At 42.8% G+C, this 25729-nt stretch overlaps 1 protein-coding gene across 3 annotated transcripts in view; it reads right to left on the bottom strand.

The window, feature by feature from the left end:
- AOX1 (aldehyde oxidase 1) overlaps nt 1-25729 on the bottom strand; it is a 73794-nt gene that overhangs the window by 16962 nt on the left and 31103 nt on the right. For all 3 annotated transcript variants that reach the window (XM_059928429.1, XM_059928430.1, XM_059928431.1), the window contains 8 exons: nt 23915-24037; nt 20433-20529; nt 14770-14894; nt 12562-12695; nt 11435-11522; nt 6827-6913; nt 5794-5985; nt 3615-3842 (listed from right to left, as the gene is read on the bottom strand). In XM_059928429.1, coding sequence (XP_059784412.1) covers nt 3615-3842; nt 5794-5985; nt 6827-6913; nt 11435-11522; nt 12562-12695; nt 14770-14894; nt 20433-20529; nt 23915-24037 — 1074 coding nt within the window. The remainder of the gene's footprint in view (nt 1-3614; nt 3843-5793; nt 5986-6826; nt 6914-11434; nt 11523-12561; nt 12696-14769; nt 14895-20432; nt 20530-23914; nt 24038-25729) is intronic.

Raw genomic sequence — 25729 nt, 5'->3', positions numbered from 1 at the left:
AGGGAACTGCATGTCAATCACCAGGTATGCCCCAGGAAAGGAGTGCCTTCCTAGATCGATTCTTCGCCCACCAGAAGGACCTTTATAGCTACCTGTGGGCCATGGGCCACACTTGGAGAGCTGCCTCTTTACTGGCATCCAAAGGTTCACACTACTCTAGCACATGACAAGCAGAAGCCTCTAGCATTCCAAATCAGGCACTTTGACAGTGAAAATGGGCTCTATTTACCTGTTCAGCTGGTATAAACTAGGGATGTATTGAGAAAATGGGGACATAGGAGCACTTCCTCTGAGGACAAAGGCACATACACTCACAGCCCAAGGGAGACTCTTAGAACCTCAGGAAAGGCATCGTTGCCATAACAATCGCATCCAAGTGCCTTGGGGAGATCCAGCAGAGCATGTTTTACTGTCTGCTGACATATCAGTCCTGGAAACACTGTGTTGTGCTCCTGGTCCTTTATTCTCTAAACAAGAAAGATAAGGAGTGACAGCCTCTACAGAGCACCCAGGGCGGGCTGCCCAGGGGTTGTGCACCAGACGGCAGGGGATGCCAGCTGCAGCGGCTGCTCCTGGGCTCCGTTCTACGGCACCTCTTTGTACTCTGCTGGAAGGTAAGCCCCCTGGAAGGACAGTCCATGTCCTAAGGCATCCCTTGCAGAGCAACATAGTACGTCATGAGAAGTAAGTACTCAATAGAAGTTTGATAAATGAATTGGCAACAGGATAGCCACTTAATCTGCTCCTTAAGCTTGCAGACACTATATTTGGCCTCCTTGGCTCTGCAAGCAATTCAGAAGCTGCTTGTGGGTGAAATGTGTAGCTGGCACACGTGATTGAACTACAAGTACAGTGGATTGTGCATTTCCTTCATGTGTGACCCCACTGGCAGCAGCGCTCTGCCTGTGTGTCCAGGGCAGCATTTCTGTCCGAGACTGCTGAGTAACTTGTCCCATGTGCTGCTGCAGTCTTCTTGGGCCGCTTAAAAGGTCGAATTTGGTTCAGTTAAGTGGCACCACCGGATGGTTCATTGTTAGCGCCACAAAAGATGATTCTGCAAAGCTGCATCTACGAAATCAGCACAACTGGCACGTGGGAACAGACAGTTCTCCAATATAAACTGGGAACTTAGCCTGTGAAATTTAAGTCCTCAAGCAATGACTGCTGGTGTTGGTGAGATGTGAGCTTTGACCCAACAGATTCCCAAAATGTCTCAGCCATTCAAACAGTTGAATTCCTCTTCTGTGCCAGGTGCCGTATGAAGGCAGTGGGAATACAGACGTTCATTAGATACTGTGTGCACTTCAGTGCTCTGTCTAGGAATTAAATAAAACGCAGGTGAGGCATGTTTGACACCCTCAGCTGTTGGGAGCACAGTCCTGAAGTCAAGTCCTTGTTCTACCACTCACTAGCTGGATGTCCTTCCGTAGGAGGGCGGACCTCTGTGGGCTTCAGCTCCCCCTTCTATGAAACAGAATCACACCAGCCAACAGAGGGGAGATGGGGCTTAAATCAAGTGGGAAATTGCAAATCACCCAGCCTAGGGCCGTACACACAGAAGGTGCTCTAGTTCCCCCCTCTATCTGGTTTGCTTCAGAACAGAGGCTTTCAGCGTATGGCTTCCAGGAAGCAGCCTGACTGATCTCAAACTCCTCAATTCAACTCTGCAATTCAGTCCTAAGCAAATGTTTTAAGCACAGAAGCTGGTTTCCAGGGAAGGATGGGAGGGGATGGTGGTGGCGGGGAGAGCTTCTCAGGAGCCTTTGAGAATGAATTTGTGCTGCTGGCTGTTGTCTAGTTTCTTCCCAGCTGAGCTGAATCCCACCTCAGTTCCCCCCAGAAGGTGCTATGGGGAAGCAGCTTGATGTAGCTGACAAAGCACAGCTTCTGGAGCCTCTGAGACCTGCGTTCTAGCACCAGCCCCGGCTCTCACTGGCTGTGGGACTCTGGACAAGTTATTTAAGCTCTCCGAGTCTCAGTTTCTCATCATTAACATAAGGTTACAAATCTTACAGGTTGCCCTGAGGGCTGAATGAGATAAAATCTAAAAGAACTTACAACATAGTAGGTGCTCAGTAATTATCGTTAATTTTTATCTACTTTTTGAGAAATTTCTGATGAGGGAAATGGGACAGACCTAGTGTCCTGTGGAGGCCAGGTATTAAGTAATGGCAACCACTGAACAGAGACAGCCTGCCATGTCTACCCACAGCCTAACGCCCCCAAATTTCCAGAAGATTCATATACAATGGAAATTGTTTTCTGCATGATCCTGGTCGGTGTACTCAAGGACAGATGGCCCAGACCGACCTCTTTGCTGGCTGCCGGCTAATCAGTTTGCCCCAAAACTATATACAAAGTTTTGTCACTGCTCGCTAACCCTTTTCTAGGGATAGTTTTCCCCCTTCCTTTCCTTTTTAATAACCTTGTTTTTGCCTTTATTCCTCAACCACAGCCTCTTGACTCTCTCATCTGAGTAAATTGTAGGCAGATGACTAAACAACATCTGTGCTGTTTTGCCATCGTAAACAGGAGAGGCATAGAAAGGCTGCAATCAGATCACCACTGTGTTGTTATATGCTCCTCTGCGTTAACCCACCTACAATCAAAGCTGCACGAAAACATCCTGATGATTACATCGAGGCTGAGTCAGGATAGATGGGTGATGATGGGTGTGGAAATGGGGGAAGGACCTTCCTGCCTGCTTTTCCTGGCCTCCCCATCACACGGCTTACACACTAGTTCTCCTCACAGCCCCACCCCCATTTATCCCTATTCTGTCAGCGCTCAACACACACACCTGCCGTACCCTCTTCATGGTTCAGCCAAAGGTGTGAACTCTGCGAAGGGGAGCGACTACAGTTTTGAGCGCTCTGTCACCTCATCCACATGTATGTATAGATACACATACGGACACGTAAGAACATAGGGAACAGGGTTTCCACGTCCCTGCTGTACAATGAGCGAGAATAAAGACCACCAGCTGTCCGGGGTAAGTTCCACTCAAGAATGAAGAGGTGGAACCTGCAAGTGAGGTTTACCAACCAAGCAGGGAATTCATTTAATCAATTAAAGAAAGTAAACAACAAGAAGAGATTTTCAGTCCTCCCCATGATACCTTTAACGGCTATAAAGTGAAAAAAAACTTCTACGATTGTGTTTGAAAAGATATTTAAATGATTTATTTTTCTGGATGTAGTTTTCCCCAACCCACCAAAAAGGGGAGGAGCACCGAGTGCCTTGCAGCTTCTTGTTACTATTTCATTTCCTGTTTCTATCTCACAGAATCAGAGTAGCTGAAGAGGAGTCTTGGGGGTCATTGGTCCCCATCCTTATTTTATACTTGAGTGATATGGGCCCACAGTGAGCTAACTCAGCTGTTCCAATTCCAAGGCCAGGAAGAGGTGCTGGGTCTCCCAATTTCCCAGCAAGAATGCTTGTCACCAACCCTGGGGAAGTGGGCAAAGTAGCTCTCGTCTCCTCTGGAGAAAAACTAGTTGGACGGAGCACAGCTTTGGGGAAGTTGAACAATTAGATATTGCAACCATATGGCTAATCCACCTTAATGGAAAGTTTCCTCAACACCTTTTGATTTGTCTGTTTGGAGAACTGACCTGACCAGCAGCAACTGATCCAAGGCCGACAGGAAACTTCAGGGGGACCATTGCCAGCCCCTTCTTCTTCCAGCAATTCTCTGAGTTGAATTTTTCTACGGCTGCTTTCCTTAGGGCGTAGGAAGACATGGCCATGCATTCTTTCCAACACTGGATCAGGTTCTTGGCATTAATGTCTTGTTTGTAGGGTGTTTGATCAATTTCCTTATACATGTTTATCGTTCGGACCTACAAAAGAGAAGGAGATCAAAAGGGTTGGTGGGGCACTAGGCAGACATAGTCTCTCCCACCCACTGTCCTCCTAGCCAAATTCTGCTCATCATAGAAAACCCAAACTGAGTTCAATCTACTCCTTGCTGAAGCCTTTCCCAACACATAACATCTTCCTCTTCCTCTACTCAGAGCCTCTATCAAATGTGTTAGCACTTATATGCCTTCGATGCTGCTCTTGTGTAAGTTCAGAGGAAGGACTCCTTTCCTCATATTCCTTATATAACTCAACAGTGCCGTCCAGGTACACTGTGGACTCTTAATTCCAGTTGTACTTGTGAGTATCTGTTGAAAGGTAATGCTGAATTTAATTCCAGGCTACATGATCCGTGTGATTTCGATTTTTCAGATGCTGAGGCAAGAGAAGACCACTCACTTCCAAACAGGAAACTATGAAAGTTTGTTTAAATATAGCCCATAACTAGGAGGAAAAGCCAATTAAGAGATTCTATCCCAGGATGTCTGAAGCAGAGTAGAATTCTTCCTGAATTCCCAGAAATTGGTGACTAACGCGCCCAGCTGAGAACAAAAGGTCAAGTACTTCACATTCTCAGCTGAGAAAACTCTCAGCAGTTGAGGCCAGCCCTCTCCCCAAGCTGACAGGGGTCATTACAGACATATCTTTTTCCCATCTCCCCCTCCAAAAGTCCCAGATCATTATAAAAGGATGACTGGAAATTAGTGAGCTGTGCCATTTTGGGGAAGGTGGTTTTTTTTGTTTTTTGGGGTTTAAAAAATATATTTATTTATTTATTTGGCTGTGCTGGGTCTTAGTTGTGGCAAACGGGATCTTTAGTTGCAGCACGTGGGATCTTTAGTTGTGGCATGTGGCACCTAGTTCCCTGACCAGGGATCGAACCCAGACCCCCTCCACTGGGAGTGCGGATCTTAACCACTGGACCACCAGGGAAATCCCTGCTGTGGTGTTTTGAAGGATGGCTACTCTCTCCTCCATCTTCTCTAGGGATGAAGGGAGGTCATTAGCCGATCCTCCTCCTAGTGCTACCAATGTGACCGAACATCTGGGAAAGAGGCCATGGTGAGACAGCCAGGAAGGGAGGGGCAAGGCCCCCCCCTCCAAGTTCAAGAGACATAAAGATGATGGCTCCTGCCTATGGTCGCAAATTCTAGTGCTGGGGGGGGAAGGAGGCAGATGGATCAGGGACTGGGGCTTTCCATGGATGGCTGCAGCTCGGGGCCCAGAGGCGTGGGCTTCAGGGGATGCTGCGTGAGGTGCCAGCTGAGGGTCAGTTGGAGATTTAATGCTTGCAGGGGGCTGTCGATTTCTGAGAGGGCTGGCAGAAATGGAGCCCGGAGACAACATACTTGCAAAGTGGCTTCATCTAACCAAGAAGAGGACAGAGAGCTTGCTGGGAGAAGTCAGCTGGGGAGATGCTGTCTGCTTTCCCTGGTCCTCACGGGAGGGAGAAGGGGGCAGAGGGCACACCATCTGCCCACCCTAACTCTACTCCAGGATCCTGGGAAGGGAACCGAGCTTGTTAATGAATGAAATTGGGACCAAGACTTAAAGAACAGAGAGGAGGCCATTTTAGTAACTGAAATGACTCAGATGACAGCTGCCTAAGATGTTAAGGAAGCAGAGGAAAGAAGGGTTTGCCAGAACTTATTAGTAGCAGTTATACTTCTAACCCATGGAGACTTCTCACTAACAATGAATCCAGAGCTCACTCCTCAATACCCTCTGCCCCAGGAGTTTTGAGAAGGAGGCCGAGTAAGACAAGGACCCCTGAACTCTGGAGTCCTGCTCTGTATTAACTAGTTAGCTGAGTTACCTCCAGCAAATCATGTAGCCCCTATGGACCACAAATTCCTCAACATGAAGACCCCCAGTGGCCCTCCCACCTCTAAAATTCACTATCTTTTGTCTGTGAAACTAATTCAGTTTTACCTTCTCAGGAGACAACCCACATTTGGCTGCAACTTCCGTAATACAGGATTCGGTGATCAGCCCTGTCTGAGGAAAGCCAAACCCTCGCAAAGCCGTGTTGGACGGAAGGTTGGTTCTGCACGCCCATGCCCGACAGCGCAGGTTGGGAAACTTGTAGGCATTTTCCATTTTCAGAAGTCCCATCTCTATCATCTGGGGAAATCCAGAGTTGATGTGATGAGAACTCATCCTTCTGCACCTGTTTTACCATCCTGAGACTTCGGACCAAAATCAGGCCAGAAATGACCTACGTCACATCAAACATGCTAACCTTGATGCATGTCTCAAATTAAATGCATTTTTACTGTAAAATGATTTTTAAAGATTTGAATAATTTTTTTTGAAATCATTACTTTTAAATTTTCACATTAGGGCTGATGCATTTTTCCCCAGGTTTTAAAAATTTCCGAAAGCCTTTGAAGCATTCATAGGCCCTCTCAGTCTACAGAATGTAGACTCTCTCTCTCAGTCTACAGAATAAAATATCCTGAAAAACAGGAAAAAAAATGTTGGTATTTGGCCTAATGCATTTGTTCTCAACCAGGGGCAATTTTCCCCTCTTCTTTCCTGGGACGTTTGCCAATGTCTGGAGATATTTTGGGTTGTTAGGTCTGGAGGGTAGCTGCGCCACTGACACATACTGGATAGAGGCCAGTGATCCTGAGGGACATCTTACAGTGCACAGGGCGTCCCCACGGCAAAGAACTATCGATTTCAAAACATAAGTGGGGTCAAGGTGAAGGTCTAATGCTCGCAGCTGGGAAAAGAGCTCTAAGTTTGGGAAACACGGAGATAACACACAGATGCAGACTTAGCCAGTATCTCTGCGCTCACCCTGGGGGCACCAGTAAGTAACATGAGTCTACTTGCTCCCTGCATTGCAAATCTTTATGCTTTTATAATTAAATATTATTTAACTATTGAACATTTTTCGGAATTAAATAATTTTATGCAACACTTTCCAGAATGCGAATTTGCTCATTAAAACACTTACAAGTAATGACTCATCCAGGGAGGCACCTCCATTGCTATAATGCTCCACATCCAGGGCCAAGATTCTGCCATCGTTCATGAATCCAGCCTGGGGAAAGAGAATGGACCTTTGATACTGGTTCTGGGGACCAAGACTCTCTAAAGTTTACTCTGTCACTTGTGAACCCTCTACATAGAGATGAAAAATTTTATGACATTAGATTTGACAATTTCTTGGATAAGACACCAAAAGCATAAGCAACAAAAGGAAAAATAGATAAATTGGACTATATCAAAATTTAAAACTTCCCGGTATCAAAGGATACAGTCAACAGAGTGAAAAGGCAATCCAGAGAATGGGAGAAAATATTTGCAAACCATGTATCTGATAAGGGGTTAATATCTGGGATGTATAAAGAACTCCTGCAACTCAACAACAAAAAGCCCCAAACAACCTGATTAAAAAGTAGACAAAGGACTTGAATAGACACTTCTCCAATGAAAATACACAAAATGGGTAACGAGCACATGAAAAGCTGCTCGGCATCACTAATAATTAGGGAAATGCCAATCAAAACCATAAGATACCACCTCACATCCATTAGAATAGCTACTATAGCAAAAAAAAAAAAACCAAAAAAACAGAAACAAAACAATAAGTGTTGGTGCAGATGTGGAGAAACTGGAACCCTTGTGCACTCTTGGTGGGAAGGTAAAATGGTGCAGCTGGGTATTTATCCAAAGGAATTGAAGGCAGGATCTCAGGGAGATATATGTATACCTATGTTCACAGCAGCATTATTCACAAGGGGTAGAAGCAACTGAAGTGTCCATCAATAAATGAGTGGAGAAACAAAATATGGAATATACATACAATGGAATATTATTCAGCCAAAAAAAAGGAAGGAAAAAATTCTGACACATGCTACAACATGGATGAACTTTGTGGACATTATGCTAAGTGAAATAAGTCAGTCACAAAAGGACAAACACTGTATGGTTCTATTTATGTGAGGCACCCGAAGTAGTCAAATGCACAGAGACAGACAGTAGGATGGTGGTTTCCTGGGGCTGTTGGGAGAGGAAGGAATGGGGAGTTATTGCTTAATGGGTACAGAGTTTCAGTTTTGCAAGGTGAAAAGAATTCCAGAGATGGATGGTGATGACTGCACAACAATGTGACTGTACTTAATAATGCCACCCAACTGTACACTTAAAAATGGTTAAGGGCTTCCCTGGTGGCGCAGTGGTTGAGAGTCTGCCTGCCAATGCAGGGGACACGGGTTCGAGCCCTGGTCTGGGAAGATCCCACATGCCGCGGAGCAACTAGGCCCGTGAGCCACAACTACTGAGCCTGCACGTCTGGAGCCTGTGCTCCACAACAAGAGAGGCCGCGATAGTGAGAGGCCCATGCACCGCGATGAAGAGTGGCCCCCACTTGCCACAACTAGAGAAAGCCCTCGCACAGAAACGAAGACCCAACACTGCCATAAATAAATAAATAAATAAAAATTTTTTAAAAAAAGGTTAAGATAGTAAATTTTATGTTATGTGTATTTTGCCACAAATACAAATAATAACAATAAAAAAAGGATAGAGAAAGATATAAAAGCAAAACAAACACACAAAAAGCCATCCTGTTTAATCTGTCACTACAGTTCAATCTTTTTTCTCCTCCTAAAGCAAATCAACTGCATATTTCTTGACCTCTTATTCTTGCCATAAGTTCTTGAATTCTGACTCCCATCCTCATATTTCCACCAAAACCTTTTCCCCTAAAGCCAGCGATCCTCTAATCTCCAAATCTGGTGGCCTGCACGTAATGGACTCTGCACATTTTTCTCATAGGGCCCAATTTCATCACAATTCTCAGCAGCATTTGGTGTTGCTGGAGGTCTTTTAAATAAATATCTTCCTTGCTTTTAAGATGTATTCAATATTTCTGAACTTATTAAAGTTCATTTTGGGAATTCCCTGGTGCTCCAGTGGTTAGGACTCTGTGCTTTCATTGCCGGGGCCCGGGTTCAATCCCTGATCGGGGAACTAAGAATCTGCAAGCCATGCGGCGTAGCCAAAATAATAATAATAATAATAATAATAATGATAATAATAATAAAAGTAAAGTTTATTTTAATGATTTTTGTTGAATGGAACCAAATTCAAACCGAAGTCAAGGGCATGAGCTATGAATTCAGCAGTTTAAGTCTGAGTCCTGGTTCTGCCACTTAACCCACTCTGGGATCTCGGGCAAGTCATATAACCTCTCTGACCATCTGTGACCTGGCAATAAGCAAGGTAATGCAGGGAAAATCATAAGCCAGTGACTGAAACCTAGCAAGTATCCTAAATAACACTACTGTAAATATTATTACTATCATCTCCTGTCCTCCTACTACCCTCCATCAGAACACATTATTTTCTCAAGGTTTTAATCATCATTACGCTGATGGTTTCTGTAACTTATAAACCAGTCTTTTCAATAAAGTCCCATATCAGTGAAGGACATTTCCACTTTTAAATGTCCCACTGTCACTTCTTCTCCAAACACACAAATAAACTCATCCCTGTCCGTCTAGACTGTTTCCTCCTTCCAACTTGGCTCTTTCTATCAGAAACCTCCAAGGCATGTTTGTGGTTTCTGTTCTCCATTATATTTTGCTAAGTTTGTCACCGAATTCTATTTTATTTTATACCATAATAGCTCTTGGACCCATCTCTTTTTCTACATCTTCCGATCGTAGCCAGACCCCAACTGCTTCATGTCTGAAAGCATCAGCTGCCTCCAGGTGGTCTGCGTCCTCCCTCCTCGCTAGGCCGTCCTGCCCAGTGCCATCATATTCTCCCCCTCAAAGCGCCCATGTTTGGTTATGACACTTGACTGGTCAAGCATCTACTCAGTCTCATTGTATCTTATGAGATCAAGTTTAACCCCCCATCCTGGGATTCTCAGGCCACTCTGAGTCTGGCATCACCTAACCCAACCCATCTCATTTCCCATTACTTTCCAGTAAGCGCTCTGTGCTCTAATTCCCCTTCTCCCCTTACTCCTGCCCCTATCAAACAGGCCACGTGTATCCCACCTCTGCATTTACGCTGCTACTATTCCCACCACCTGGTATGCCTTCTTTCTGCCAATCCATTCTTGAAGGTCATTTACGTTTCACCTTCTCTAAGAAGTTTCCTGTACACACTCTAACTCATATTCACCTCTCCCCATAGTTTTACTATGTGCACCTCCTCCTTTAACCTGAGATTATTACATTTTCATAATGACTTCATATGTGTAAGTCTTCTTTCCCCCTCAACGGCTAAAATGTGGTCTCCTTCAGGACAAAGTTTGCTCTAATAAATCTACGTTGCACTAAACCCAATTCAAAATATAGCTTAGGGTGAATGTAAGTTGAAATAGATACATTCGTTATCTTCTAACAATATGTATGCAGGTACACCAGTTGTGGTAGAAACGATGTGATGTGTTCAACAAATCCTGTTGTCTTTCATCCTGGGCACGCAGGAAGACTACATTTCCCATGCTCCCTTGCAGTTAGGTGGCAAAGTTCTGGCCAATATGTGTCGATTGAAGCAAGGACCACCTCTTCCAGGCCTGGTGCTCAAAATATCTCCCACACAACACTCGGCTCCCTCTCTTCCCTTCCCTTCCCTTGTCTGCTGCCCTCTGCAGAAAATCCAGTGGAGGACAGAGTCTTTAGGGCGGTGCTAGCCAATGGAACTTCCTGTGATGATGGCAGTGTTCTCTATTTGCATGTCCTACATGGCAGCCACTAGCCACAGGTGGTTACTGAGCACTTGAAATATAGTTAATGCAACCGTGGAACTGGATTTTAACTTTCATTTAACTTAGTAGATTTAAATTGAAATAGCCGTATGTGCCTAGCGGCTTCCGTATTCAACAGTGCGGTCAGAGGGGAGGATGGTGGCGCTACTAGATGGAAACAGCTTGAGTCCATGAGTGGTTTTGTGGAGCATGGTTCTCTCCTCTTCTCCGCCCCCCTCCCACCCTCCTCTGATTACACTGGGCTGTTACCTGAGCAAGAATTAACACAAAAAAGGTCCAAGTCCGGGAGAGTTTTTAGTTGTTAGAGCAGTTAGCCCATTCTGACAAGTAAACTTATTTCTTAGAAAGCAAAAGAATACTTATTTTCTGCTATGGAAACTTTTCTAGGAATGAGGAATTTCTGGTACAGAGTTTTACCAAAATACCTTTGACATATTGATAAATGAGGAAGCTGTCGGCAAGCATTTGCAATTTCGCATAACGTTATTGTTACAGAAATTATTCTGTTTTTACCTCCCACGTATAAAACTGTGGGAATAGTGTGGTTATCAGATCCACTTTCATGGACGTATGTATATACTCACATGTTTTCCAGCTACGCACTCTGTAGCCGCTAATACCAGCTCGCACTTTTTCCACAAACTGATATCTTTGAGGAAAGCAGAAAAGCTTCACTGAACCAGCCAGTAATCAGTTAGCACAAGGAAGAGAAAGTGTGACGCACAAGTTGTTGATTTGCTCACTGTTATTCCCCGGTAGACAGTAGCCAGATGCTGCCCTCTGCATTTCTGTAATGTTATATTTACAACATAAATCCCCCATCCTTCTACTCACTTTATACTTTCCAAGGTAAGGGTGGCGGCCTCCAGTTATTAACATGTCTTCTCCTCGTTCCAGAATGCAGCGGACTGCACGACCATGCCTAAAACAGGAAAAAAAAAAATCGGGAGAGGTAAACTCTTTTACCTACCAGGTATTATCTGGGGTTTATGTAACTCCTAGTGAGAGCCTGGTGGCGTCCACACACACTGCAGAGCCACAGAGTGACACCCTGAGCCCAGGCTGTGCTGCTCTCAGGCATACACCAGTGACCTCCTCTTCCTCTGGGTCAGGGCACAGTGCCTGGCACTCACTACTTATCCAAGGGGGCTCTCGGGCCCAAGGCTCCGGGGTATTGCTTTGGGGTTATTTCCCACTGTGATAATCACCTCCGTGATAGGCAAACAGTCCCAAGGCCACATTATAGTTGGTTACAAATGGAGGAACTCAAGTGGTGTCTGACTGCCAAGTATTCCCTGATAGGACAGGTCTGGAATGAAGGTCTTTTTGTGTCATGGGGCAGAGGAACTGACGTACATTACTTAGCAAAGAAATTAAGCCTTCTAGGTGTGCCTGTTCCAAAGACAATTTCCTATGGTTATATTCTGACACCCTTAAAGGAAAATGGTACTATAAATAAAGGTAAGCATAACAGAAGCAAATTTTCCATTTAAATTAAGGGGAAAAAAATATATACACACACACACACACCTTTTGAGATCCACTTATATTTATATCTATCTATATGTATATAAACCTTTTGAGATATGTATAGGTATAGATATATAGATATAAATGTCTACCTCAAAAGGTTGAACTGACCTATGTATATATACAGGTGCTAAGGACAAGTAACCCCACCCTTTCAGGATCTGCTTCTGTCTACTCTCCAGATATTATATATTTTACTGTGGTTTTTACTCTTTCCAGTAATTGATTCTCATTTTTGTTTTTATAGTATGTAGTTTGACAATATAAAATAAAGAAGTTGTAATAAACTGGCAGCTTGTTTGTATATTTGTATATTATATGTGATTTTAAATAACCTTGACCCAGATTCTTCCTCCTTAACCGCAATATTGAAAATATTCAATGTGACCTCATTCTATTTTTAGTCTACTTAACAGATTTTCTCCACTTACTTGTTTGCAGCAAATGCAGCGATGGCTGCCATGATGCCAGTTTTCATCACCTTCCCCCCGAAAGCCCCGCCAACACGCTTTACATGACACATGACCTTGTTAGCTGGGAGCTTCAAGGTTGAAGCAACTATGTCCTGTGAATGATAACAGTTCTCATTAATCTGACCCATCTGCAGCAAGGGAGTGGGAACAGTCCTTACACATTTTGATTCCTTAATGTTGTACATGATACACAAATTGTGTGGTTACACTAAATAATGGGATGATTTCCAGTAACTTAAGCATGCATCCATGCTGATCTCAGTAGTATTTAGCTGTAATGACAGCACCAAAACTATCATTAAGTAGTCCTTCCAACATCAATGAGATATTTCTATGATAATAAAATTAAAAAAAATTTTTTCCCCATGAACTACACCCAAGGTATCCTTTTCAGACTAACCCCTAGGGATATGTTTCCTGCAGCAGTGAGATTCCGTGGCCTTCCAAGCCTCTCTCAGACTGGGTCTTTTCCCTGCACACCACTGTCTCCACTGGAGAATGAGCACTCCTCACCTTCCATTTGGATTCAGTTGGCTGGTGGGTCTTCCCTGGATGTAGGCCTTGCTCTTCCTTGCCATCCTAATGTTTGAGGTCATTAAGTCTTTTTTGTTGTTGTTGTTATAAATTTATTTATTTATTTATTTATTTGTTCTTATTTTTATTTTTTATTTTTGGCTGCGTTGGGTCTTTGTTGCTGCGCGTGGGCTTTCTCTAGTTGCGGCGCGTGGGGGTTGCTCTTCGTTGCGGTGCGTGGGCTTCTCATTGTGGTGGCTTCTCTTGTTGCAGAGCACGGGCTCTAGGCGTGTGGGCTCAGTAGTTGTGGCACATGGGCTCTAGAGCACAGGCTCAGTAGTTGTGGCGCACGGGCTTAGTTGCTCCGTGGCATGTGGATCTTCCTGGACCAGAGCTTGAAGCCATGTCCCTTGCATTGGCAGGTGGATTCTTAACCACTGCGCCACCAGGGAAGTCCAGGTCATTAAGTCTTAATAACTCATTTTTATACATGGGGAGCCCAAGAGGAATGAAGTGATGGGACCAATGTCACACAGGGAGTGAGAGGCAGAACAGGAATGGAATGGAATTCACCTGATCCTTCTTAGTGTTCCACCTTCTAAGAGGCCTCATTCTCCACATTCCCACATTCCTACTTGCTCTGGTAATGATACGGGCTCCTTGTGACCTACTGAATCAAGACCCCAGTGTTTATTCCCCTTACTTTCACCCTGATGCTTAAACTAGCCACCCCAGGCACATCCAGCTTGGGCAGTCTTCGTACTACTCCTCCTTCTTTACATGCATGCTGCCTGGCATATAGGACATACGGGCAAAAAGTGTTTGCAGAAGGGACAAGTGAATGAATGAATGAATGAATGAATGAGTGGCACTTGATCTTGGTGTGGAACTCCCTGGAAATGGCTTCTCTTCTCACCATCTAGACAAACCTCATTCTCACTGTAAATCCCAGCTTAAGACTTCATCTTCATGAGACTACCTGGATGATTCTTGGGCTTCACAAACCTCCATTCTCTTAATTCTTCCACCTATGTAAACTCTGACTTTGCTGGTTGCATTCTGCCCCATACTATTTCCTAATTGCTTCATGTGAGTTAGGTGACTATAAGTTTTGGAGGGCAGGCCTTTCTTTGTTAAATTTTGGGGTTTTTTTCAGTTTTGTTGAGCAATAATTGACATACATCACTGTATAAGTTTAAGGTGCACAGCATGATGGTTTGATTTCCACATATTGATTATCACAATAGGTCTAGTTAAAATCCACCATCTCATATAGATACAATTAAAAGAAAACAATTTCTCCTTGTGACAAGAACTCTGAGGATCTGTTTCTTAACAACTTTCATATATAATACAGCAGTGTTGACTATAGTCATCATTTCTTTCGTGTTCTTAACAGTGCCAAGAGTATAGAAAAAGAGACTGGCTGATCCCATAACTGGTTTTAAAGTTACAGATCCACAAACAGAAGGCCATTACTTTCATAATACCATCTTAAAAGTTTTAAAGTTGTATGGTTATTAATACCCAAATGGATATGGCTATTAGTATTCCAAACTCCTTCAGTTTCTAAAATGTTCTAAATTGTTCCTGGTATATCTTGTTGACAGAAACCACTTAGCCATGTCCCCTCCATAATGGCCCCCACATTACCTGTATGTATTTGGGAAACTGTGTGGACACGTAGACATCAATTTCTTGATCCTCTCCTTTGGGAACAACAAGCATGCTTTGGGTTTCCATATAAAAATGTTCTTGACCTCCCATGTGTATTTCACCTGTTAGAGGAAAATATTCCAGTCAAGGAGGCAGTCAGATAGGACAGGTAGCACCCCCCATGTGTTATCTCATTACAGAGAAATTCCACCGACAGTGCTTCTGCTGGGGCAGTGGGCTACATGGTGCAGAGCCACAAACAACAATATTTAGCTTTTATTATACCTGCATATTTGAAGTAGAGTTCTGCAGGGGAATGTGTCATGTCTGCCAGCACGGTAGGTCTCAGAGTGAGAGGGAAAGATGCGTGACTTTTCAGAGTCAAAATACTATAGCAGGAGAATTCTGGTTCCAAGACAAGATGGAGTAGATGCATTTCTCCCTGTTCCTTCTTCTAAGTACAGCTAACAATTCTGGACACTATATGTAATAAAAGAAACATAAGAAGGTTCTGAAAAGTAGAGGAGAAGGCAAACCAGCTAGGGACTTTGGGACCCAAGGAAAGACAGAATGTTGAGTTCAGTGGGTTTTGTTATTGTTTGCTTCATATATCCCAGACTTGGTGCCAGGGAAGCAGAAATCCAGAAACACCAACAGGCAAAGAGAAAAAAAAATCCCCCAAGAAAAGCCTACTTTCTCTAGCCAAAGGACCAGGAAAGCAGAAGCCTATCAAGACAGAAAACTTTTATGCAATACCTACTCTGCTCTAGCCAAACACTACAGAAAAAACTGCACACCTATCTCTGTCTGCAAAAGCTGAGTGGGGAGCTTAGACTTCCACCCTTATCAAGCTGTGATGAGGTACCCCAAAACTTCCACTGGGGTGGTGTTAATGGGGACCCTACAGGGAACCTGCACTTCCATGCTCCACCTGGCAATAACAAGACATCACCCCCCGTTCCTTCCAACCCAGGGTCAGAGGAGTTCTGGTAAAATAGATGATTTAAATAAGATCCAAAGTCTTACAACATAATATCCAAAGTGAACTGGATAAAATCAGAAATCATTCATCATACCAAGAACTCAACTTGAATGAGAAAAGACAATCAACAGATGCCAACAGTGAGATGACACAGATGTAGGAATTATCTGTCAAGGATTTTAAAGCAGCCATCATAAAAATGTTTTAATTTACATAAACACTTGGAACAAATGAAAAAAAATAGAAAATCTCAGCAAAGAAACAAGATATAAGAGAACAAAATGGAAATTTTAGAGCTAAGAAATACAACACTCAAAATATAAGGGGCTCAGTGGATGAGCTCAACAACAGAATAGAGAGAACAGTGGGAATCATCAGGGAACAAGCATACAGAACAATAGAAATTGCTCAACCTGAGCAACAGAGAGAATAGACTGAAAAGAAAATGAGCAGAGCCTCAGAAACATTTGTGATTAAAATTAAAGTATGAACATTTGTGTCATTAAAATCGAGTATTTGAAGATGTAACACCTGAAAATTTCCCAAACTTGGTAAAAGACACCAACTTACAGATTTAAGAAGCTGAGTAAATCCCAAAGAAGATAAACCAAAGAAATTCATGCCAAGACACATCACAGTCAAACTTCTGAAAACTAAAAACAAAATATGTTGAAAGCAGAGAGAGAAAAACACTGCCTCTCCTATTGGGGAAAAATACTTCAAAAGACAGCAGATTTCTCATCAGAAACCATGGAGGCCAGAAGAACTGGTACAACATCTTTCTTCAAGTGCTAAAAGACCTATCAACTCAGAATTCTATATCCAGTGAAAATACCTTTCAAGGATAAAAAAGAAATGAAAAAGACATTCTCAGATGAAGGAAAGCTGAGAGGGTTTGTCTTCAACAGACCTATCAAAAAAGAATGATTGGCTAAGAGTTTTTGAAACAAACAGGAAATTATTATTTTTTTTTAAAGGAATCTTGGAACATCAGGAAGGTGAGAGAGCAATGGTAAGCAGACAACTATGGGCAAACACAATAGACTTTCCTTCTCCTCTTGAGTTTTCTAAATTGTATTTGAAACAAAATTATAACATTGCTTCATGTGATTTTCAATGCATGTAGAAGAAATTTTTTAAGACAATTGTATTTAAATAAGGGAGAGGAAAGGGATGTAAAGGGATGTAAGGTTTCTATACTTTACTCAAATTGATAATGTGTTGCTACCAGATATACTGTAATTTAAATTTCACTTCCAGAACTACCACTAAAAAAATTCACAAAGAGGTACACTCAAACCACTATTCATAAATCAAAGTGGAATTCTAAAAACTGTTTGAAAAACAGAAGTAAGAAAAAACAACACAATACGACAACGTCAGTCATCATGTTAGGTGGAAAGCAGAACTTTTAAAAATTAAAAAGGTACCCAATAAGAGTGATTTGTAAATTATTTGAGGGAGGTTCCCAAGGAAATCTTTTGTATTAGAATCTGGACTTCCTATCTCATCCAAAATCTGAGTAAAGAAAGAGTACAGGAGAATAAACAGATTCTACTTCTTTTATAAAACATAAAAATTAAAATGTCAAGAACCCAGATCTCAATTTCAATCTAAGCTCTTACCAAAAATGTACATTGAAACACCCATTTGTCAGGAGGCTAAAATTCATGGTTTACAATATTAGTGATTTCACCTGTCCACTCAGAATTAATTTGGTTAAGTATCTACTTCATTGAAAAAAATACAGAGCTAAAAAGTATTAGACAGAGCTGTTTCTACTTAAACCTGTAAGGTAGGCAATGTTTTAGGGCCTTGTTACATTGCGCTGCCCAGCCCCCTAGCCCTGGACCCACGGTGCCCTCTCCTCACCCCACGGTGTTGCTCTCAACTCTCTCGGTTGGAAACCAATTTGTTCAACTAATCCCTGAGATAAAACGTTATCCCAGTATGGGTTTAGGAATGATTCCTTTAGGCGTATTTACATTTTAATGAGTTCCTTAAAGATGAAAAGCCATTAAGATAAGGAGTCTCTCTGTACTATGCCCAACAGGACAGGGTGTGGGGAAGACAATCCCAGTTTCAGGGCTTCGAGATCTCCTGCAAATCCTGCTACAGAGATTGTCAGTGTAAAGCTCAACCAAGATCACAGAATTTTAAAGAGATGAATGGGAAGTGGCATAATGCAGAGGAGAGAATGCTAACTTCAGAGGTGGGAAACGTAGATAGATTTGATTCCTGGTCAACTGTCTGTCTCTCTAGACTTAGCTCATCTGTAACTCATCTGTAAACCGTGTTCTTTAATGCCCCTCTAGGGCTACGACACCAGTGTTACGTAGGGCTGAGATACATCTGCACAGTTGGTAAAAGCCAACAATAATATCATTCCCTTCAAGAACACGGTCTAAGACTTGATGTGATTCTCGACATATTTAATCTTTTAAATACTCTTTTTCTTGGAGCATCTATTTTCCTAAGGGGCAATTAAGTGCTGTAATGATTAGTACCTCCAGTTATCTCTCATTGAAACAAGTAGTCAAAAATTCTTCATTCAAATGACAACTGCAGAGTAAGAATAAAACCCCTCAAACCAGTGAGTCAAGAGGATGAAAACTTAAAAGTAGTATATATGTCCCTTTTAGAGCTTCCTGTTCACTTTTATACTTATCGATAGGGTATAGGAAGTTAAAATTCAAGTAAGAGACAGATTGAACAACTTTTACCTAACTAAATCAAATAATTAAATAAGATGTTGAGTAAATATACAATAACTGAATTCTCACACAAACATATTATGGAAAGAACAGAGCAAGGACATTTTATGGCACAAGTGGAGGAACTTCCCTAAATATTGATATTTCCAAGATGCTCTCGCCAGGGACTCTCTGTGCAAAAATGCTCCTTCCTCCTCTTCTCCCACAAAACAAACTCACCCTATGAATGTTTGCTAGATTTTACTAATCCTAAGAATCACCTGGAGCACAATTAAAATTTGTCAAAAACAGATTCCTGGGCTACCCTGGGTCTTTCAACTCCAGAATTCCAAGAAAAGCACACAGGAATCTCCAGGCAGGTCTTGGAAGCATCTTCTAGTGTGAAAAACTGGGCAACATTGGGTTTGATAGATGAACACCTGCCGGTGTGTTCCCTCAATAATAGACAACCTTTTCTACAGAACAACAAAAATATCCAAACCTAATAATAATTATTGTTCATAGTTATGGCTCTCTTACTATGCCCCAAGCTCTGTGCCAAGCACACATGTATTATCTCTTATAATCTTCATAATGGGTCACTGAGGTCAGTATTATTTTATCCATGTGATTTTGAAACAAGGAGACTGAGCCCAGAGAAGTGCCCTGCAAAGTCACACAGCTAGTAAGACAGGATGCCAAGGAATACTGGCAGGGTGACAGTACAAGGTGTCTTTCCTACAGCTTCCAGGTGACATTATCTACTCCAGCTCCGAGAAGCTTCAGGTTTTATACAGCCATGGAGTGAAGAGACATGATAGGCTTTCAGCTCAGTGGCTGGACTGACTGATTATATATGGCACAGCTCTGGGATGGTATGTTTTAGGACTCTTCCTGTGCTTGAGATCAGGGTTGGAGAGAAAAATTAAGGAGATGGTAGCATCTAGCATGCACTTGAGGCTAATATCCTGGAAATTCACTTGAAGACAGGAGATGCAAATGACTTATTCTCTGCCTTGAGATATGGTACAGACAGCCCATACCCACCCAGCAACACATCTGGGTTAATCAGATCTTGCATGACAGGCGTTAGGGAAGGATTTTACAGCACAGCAGTATGACAGCAGGGCATATCTAAGACCCACGGTAAATCATTTTTTTTCCTGCTATAAAGGACATCACTAAGACAAATGGCAAAATTCAAATAAAGTATGTAGATTAAATGATAGTATTATGTCAATGTTAATGTTCTGATTTTAAAAACTGTATGTTTATGTAAGATAATATCCTTGTTCTTAGAAAATGGACACTGTAGTATTTAGGAGGAGAGAGGCATCAAGTCAGTAACTTACTCTCAAATGCCTCAGAAAAAAATGTGTGTGTGTGTGTATATGTCTCTCTCTCTATATATGTAGAGAGACAGACAGATAGACAGACAGGCAGAGAGACAGAGACAGAGACACACACACACAGAGAATGATAAAGCAAGTGTCATGAAATGTCTATTGGGGAATCTGGGTAAAGGGTAATTAAGAGTTTCTCTAATGTTTCTGCAACTCTTCTGAAATTTAAAACTATTTCAAAATAAAAAGTTACAAAAAATTTATTGGAAAGTTCAAATCAACTGATTTCCAAGAGGGAAATTTAATTTTCATTACATATATACATAACTAAAGGAAGTCTGCAAGGAAGTGGGGGAAGGAGACAGGGAGGGAAAGAAGAAAGGAAGGAGAAAGCAGAGATGGAGGGGGGAGGGAGAAGTCAGAAAGGATGAAACAGAAAGAAACATGGGCTTTGGAAAGCCTTAAAAAAGCTATCAATCCACAGTGCTTCGTGGCTTAGTGGCTGTTGTATGACCGTGGTCCTGCTCCTTAACCACTCTGAGCCTCAGTTTCCGGACCTTCAGGAAAACAGACACCACCTGTATAACAACTGGGCAGGCCAGGGTTGCTTCCTCTCTCATCATTCTTTTCAGATAGTTTTACCTTCAAGAATTTGATCCACCATTTTAAATGCTTCATCAATATTTCCATACTCCAGTTTCCTTTCTTGCTCGAAGAAGGACTTGTGTTGTATAGCCTCCTAGAAAGAGAACAGAAAAGTGAGGCCCCCGGGGCAAGAGACCCAGCCCGACAGCAGTAGCCACATGTGATGTTGCATCGTCTGAGTCTGCGCAGCGCTTCTCTTGCTCTGGAATCGCATGAGCTGAGCTGAGAACCAGGCTGCAGAAAGACTCCCCATGGAGCAAATGCAAATGTCCGCATCAAAAAAAAACAAAAAAAAGTATGCTTAGAAAACACCTAGCACCAGGTGGTCCCATTACGGAACTAATATTTCCAGGCAGATTATTCTTTTCATTCCACAGCCCATGTTATGCAGCCAATGGAACAAGGCACAGGGGTTTAGATCTTGGGCTCTGGACCCAGTCGGAGTTGTGTCCATTTTCTCCATTTACCAGCTGTTTGACTGTGGGTCTATTACTTCACCTCTTTGAGCCTCATCTGTAAAATGCAGGTAGAGTTGTGCACATAGCTCCAATAGGGTTGTGGAAAGAACAGAATGAAATGAGGCATGAGAGAGCTTACACAGCATTTAATAAGTGCTCTGTCAGTGTCAGCTGAAGACACTCTAGTGATAAGGACATGGTGGCCTTGCCTGCCAGCCCCAAGCTCCTCCTTTGGGGGTATGAGTACAGCATTTGCACCTGGGACCTCCAGCCCTGGAAGAAAGATTCCATTACAAGTCCAGAGTGGGTACCACAAATCCACATATATTCTGGTTCCTAATGGCTTCTCCCAGATGCCTACTGAAGGGGTACAGTAGTAGGTACACATAATCAGGGATGTAGCTATAATAATCTAGGTTGGTTTTCTTACCTATCCTTAGGAATTCATCTTGCTGTAATCCCTGGGTCCTTGGCAAACGTGACATGCCAGCTCCTGCCAGCATTTCTACAATGGATTATTGTCCATCCATGAAATTCCAGCCTGCTGGCAGCTAGGGATTCTCCTAACTCTGGTTCCCTCTGGCCACCAATCGGTGTCTAGACCTATCAGTATACCTTACGGGATGTTCTATTGTGATCCTGCCATTTCCTCCATTCAAAAAGTGGGATGGTTTTTTTCTACTACCATGGGGCCAAGGGTCTTTGATAGAGTGTCTGTGGATCGCTTCTATTGTTGACCAGCTGTTGGACCTTGGGTAACTGTGTCTTTCAGTTTCTGCATCAGAATGGGGATAATAACAGTTTTTACCTCATAGGATTGTTGTGAGCATTTAGTGAGTTAATGTAGGAAGCCTGCTTAGAACAAGGTAAACACACAGAGAACTCTAGGTATTAGCTATGGTCACGTTGTTGACCATGACGATTGATGAGAGATTCTGGTCGGGGGCATAGTTTTCTCACCATGGTCATCAGCCTGACCCCGTGAGCCAAGAGTTTAGATAGCGTTTCCCCATTCAAACTATTAAAAATTCAAAAAAGCATAAGCTAGGTTAAACAGTAGTGATAGTGATGGAGATCCCCTTGTTTTTATCCTATTTTGATTGATAACACACTTCCTAATGGAATCAATTCATATGATTTTCTTATTAATCTCAGACTCAGATATCCTAGGTTCAAAACAGAAATTAAGTTTTATAAATCCAATTGTTTTTTTAAGTTTAATCTTTTTCCACTTCCCTTGCTGCTTTGCTCCAATTTTTTTTTTAAGTTTAATCTTTTTCTACTTCCCTTGCTGCTTGCTCTGCTTGCTTGGAGCTAATTTCCTGAATATTTCTTGGTCAGCAAAGTGATAAAAAGCACTGTAATGCGTACGGAGCAGGGCATATTTCCTTGCTATACACTTTGATTAAATCTACTTGATTAGTTGATTAACCTTGGAGAGCTTAACCTCTGATATAAACATGCGGTAGCTCTTTTCCACGATGTCAAAATTTGGTATTTGATGCTGGGATTCTCTGGCAGACAATTAGAGATGTGCCGGTCCAAGTTGGGGGGGAAGGGGTGGGAAGAGAGTGGTATCTATTTGCTTATTTGGAATTTTATTTGGCTGGAAAGCGGGGTGAGGGGGAAGGGAAGATATTTAGCTACTGGAATTGGGCAAAGAATTACAAACAAGATTTTTGATAAAGTATTACGGACATAATTTCTTACTAAGAAGTAAGCCTAACTCTGAAACACAATGTTGAGGAAGGAATGTATAAAGTAAGCAAGCAGAGCAGGCAACATATGAATGAAAACAGTTTAAGAGAACAGAATGTTTGAATTTGAAACTGGACAGGAAAATGTGGAAAGCATAATCACTCTTTGACTCCAACTAAACTTTTATATTTTTGTCTCCTTGACATGATTTTATTTTAATTTCAGAACACTGAGGACATTGTCCAGAAACAAACTCTATGTTCCCTGGCATAAAGCAGCATGATAGGAAACATACCCAAGGCCAAGTTCTCCTGGAGACACTAACCTTGGCCAACTCATTTCCTTATTTTCTGCCTCAGAGCATGCTAGTCACCTAGAGACCAATTTATTTATTATGTTGTGGAGATAATATTGTATTCCGAGATTACACTGAGTCTGTATGTGCTGAATCTAATCTATTCATGATGCTTTCCCAACTTTCATGCTTTTATTACTTAGTCAATTATAAGAACCAATGAAATATATGCAGAAGATTACTCACATCATTTCATGGAGATGAGTCTGAAAACCTTTATAAATTTCAAAATCCTTTTTAAAAAACAGGATAGGAAATGCAGTTCCCCAATTTGTTTAAGTTGCCAAAATAGCTGTAGGCATCATAGGATCTATTTCTCATACTTACTTAAGATATGCATTAAAGGATCTGAAACTAGTGTCACCAATATATGCTTCATAGAGCATCTTGTCGGTTCTCACTGTGTACCTGAAAGAGTCTGGGTGAAGGTGTATATGGAGTCCTAGGGTGTGTCCCCTCTCCTGAACATTGTTGGTTACCCATCCAGCATTCTTTTCACCTGTCCCCTTCCAAATAGTGCTCAGATTTCTGTTTAGGTCTCCATCACTCTCCCACACAGCCCATAAACCGCAAAGAAATCTGACCACCCCCCACCAGCAGTAACCACCAGTTCTTGCCAGTCATGAATCCAGAGAGGGACATGTGACCTAAGTGCCTGATGAGGCTGGTTCCCAGGACTCGTGGGATGTTGGGACAATGGCTTTCTTTCTTGCTTATTGGACGTGAACTGGAAGCTCCTGGCTGCCAACCTGTCACCACAGGAGATAAAGCCTGTACCATGGGCAGCAAGGAGGAGAGGCAGAAGATCAGCTTTCTTGCTAACACTGAGAGAGTTTGAAGCCAACAAAGCCCCTGTTTTTTGGAAGCCACTTTGAGTTGGATGGTCTTTCCTGTTTCTGCAGTCAAAAGCATTTTAAGTGATATGCCACTGAAATCTGCTCTTCTGGCCCCACCTTTGAACTCATTACCTCGATGGTCAGGATCAGCGGCTCCAAATCTCGGTAGACAATCTTCACTCGCTGCGCAGCTCGCTTTGCCTGAACCTCGGAATCAGCAATCACGGCACAGACAAGCTCACCCACGCAAAATACCTACAACACAGAAAAGACCTCTGTTCCCAAGGAGGCCAGGCACCAGGGCCTCTCCTTTCGTTCATTTCCCCCGTCCCTGCTAGCACAGAGCTAGACACACAGTAAATGACCCCTTCGCGTGTGACTTAACCGCAGTGCTGTGGTTAACGAAGGCTTCGGTAGGGAAGCACATTTGTCAGAGTTGGCCTGCTGACCTCAGGCACTGGGAGAGTGCAGGTCTTTGCACTGCATCATTGGCAGCGGTGGCTGAAGAGGGACAGGTCTGAGGCTGCCTCACGTACAGCAGAAGAGTCAGTCCCGTGGTTTGACCTGGGGTTGCCACACCACGATCTGGGCCATTCTGAGAGGTGGCTTCTCCTTCATGAACCGGCAGCATCAGAAGGTCACAGACCCTCTCACCCAGAGAGGAAGGAGGGAGAGAGTGATACCGCAACACTGCTGGTGAGCACACCTCTGCCCTGAACTGTGGTGGAGCACAGGCTTTTCAAGGAGAGAAGTGACTACAGGAGCCAAGAGCGAGCCCGGAGCATTCACCGGTTCACCAGCAGGTGGGGTAGGTAGGCGGCCTAAGGAGGTCACCCAGGGACCAGGGTAGAAAGCGGATGGGGAAAAACAAAACTAAGGCTCCAGAGAGGTAAAACAGTCAGGACTGGAAGAAGTCATACGACCTTTTGATTCTCTTTCCCACCTTTTACTGTGATCCAAATCAAAACATAATCACTCATTTTTAAGAACGACATTAGATTATTAGGTCTTTTCTACAATGAACATACAGTAGTTTTATCACCAAACAAAAATGGTAGTTAAAGAAAAGTTAAATCCAGCACACACACACAAAAGTGTGTTGGGTACGGGTGGGCGGGGGCAGTGGGGAGACACATGAAACAAAAATGGCAAGTGTTAACAATGGTTGGAGCTGGGTGATGGGCCTATGGGGATTTATTGTAATAGTCTCTATTTTTGTGTGTGTTTAAAATTTCTGCAATGAAGCGATTTTTTAAAGATGTAGCGTGCTAAGGACAAATGTTAAAAAAAAGGAATGAAACTAACGGATGCAATCATTCGCAACAGCTCTGTTCTCCGCTCTCCACAGACGTGGGTCTTGCCCTGTGACCTGGTACACAGACACGCCCCTAAGATGCTCAGAATCAACGCGCACACACCTCAGGGCCCAGGAGGGCTTTGCTTGGTTAATTAACATTTACGCAAAGGCCATAGTTCTCGTTGTCCTCTGCCTTGGGGGAGGTTCAACCTTGACTTCAGACTCTCAGTCACCAAACTTTCATTTTTATCAACTAAGTCTGCTAGTGAGAGCCAGAGGCAGGGACTCTTCCAAAAGATAAAGCTCTTTTGGGTAAACACTGAACTGAGAATCTGGAGTTATGCAGAAAACCTTCTGGACACTGCCCTTGCTGCATTTTCTGATAACCTGAGATACAGTAGTCGATGTTTTAATCATTTGAAAGGTTCAAATGGCAACAATGCTATCACTGTTCCTCTGCTCATTTACTCTGCTTTGTAGGAAGCAGTGTATGGAATATGCCGATGAATCAGACGTGGGCCCTCACTCAAGGCATTTTACTAGGTAGGAGAAATCGGTAAGACATAGACATAAATACATAAGCTCAATATAAGATAGAAAGTGCAATAAAGGTCCACTTTGCCTTCTCCTCCAGACTTTAAGTTCTGCAA

This window comes from Balaenoptera ricei, chromosome 7 (genome assembly GCF_028023285.1).
Source record: "Balaenoptera ricei isolate mBalRic1 chromosome 7, mBalRic1.hap2, whole genome shotgun sequence".
Classification (NCBI taxonomy): domain Eukaryota; kingdom Metazoa; phylum Chordata; class Mammalia; order Artiodactyla; family Balaenopteridae; genus Balaenoptera; species Balaenoptera ricei.
Note: the sequence above shows the minus strand (reverse complement) of the source record. Positions and strands in the feature narration are given on the sequence as shown.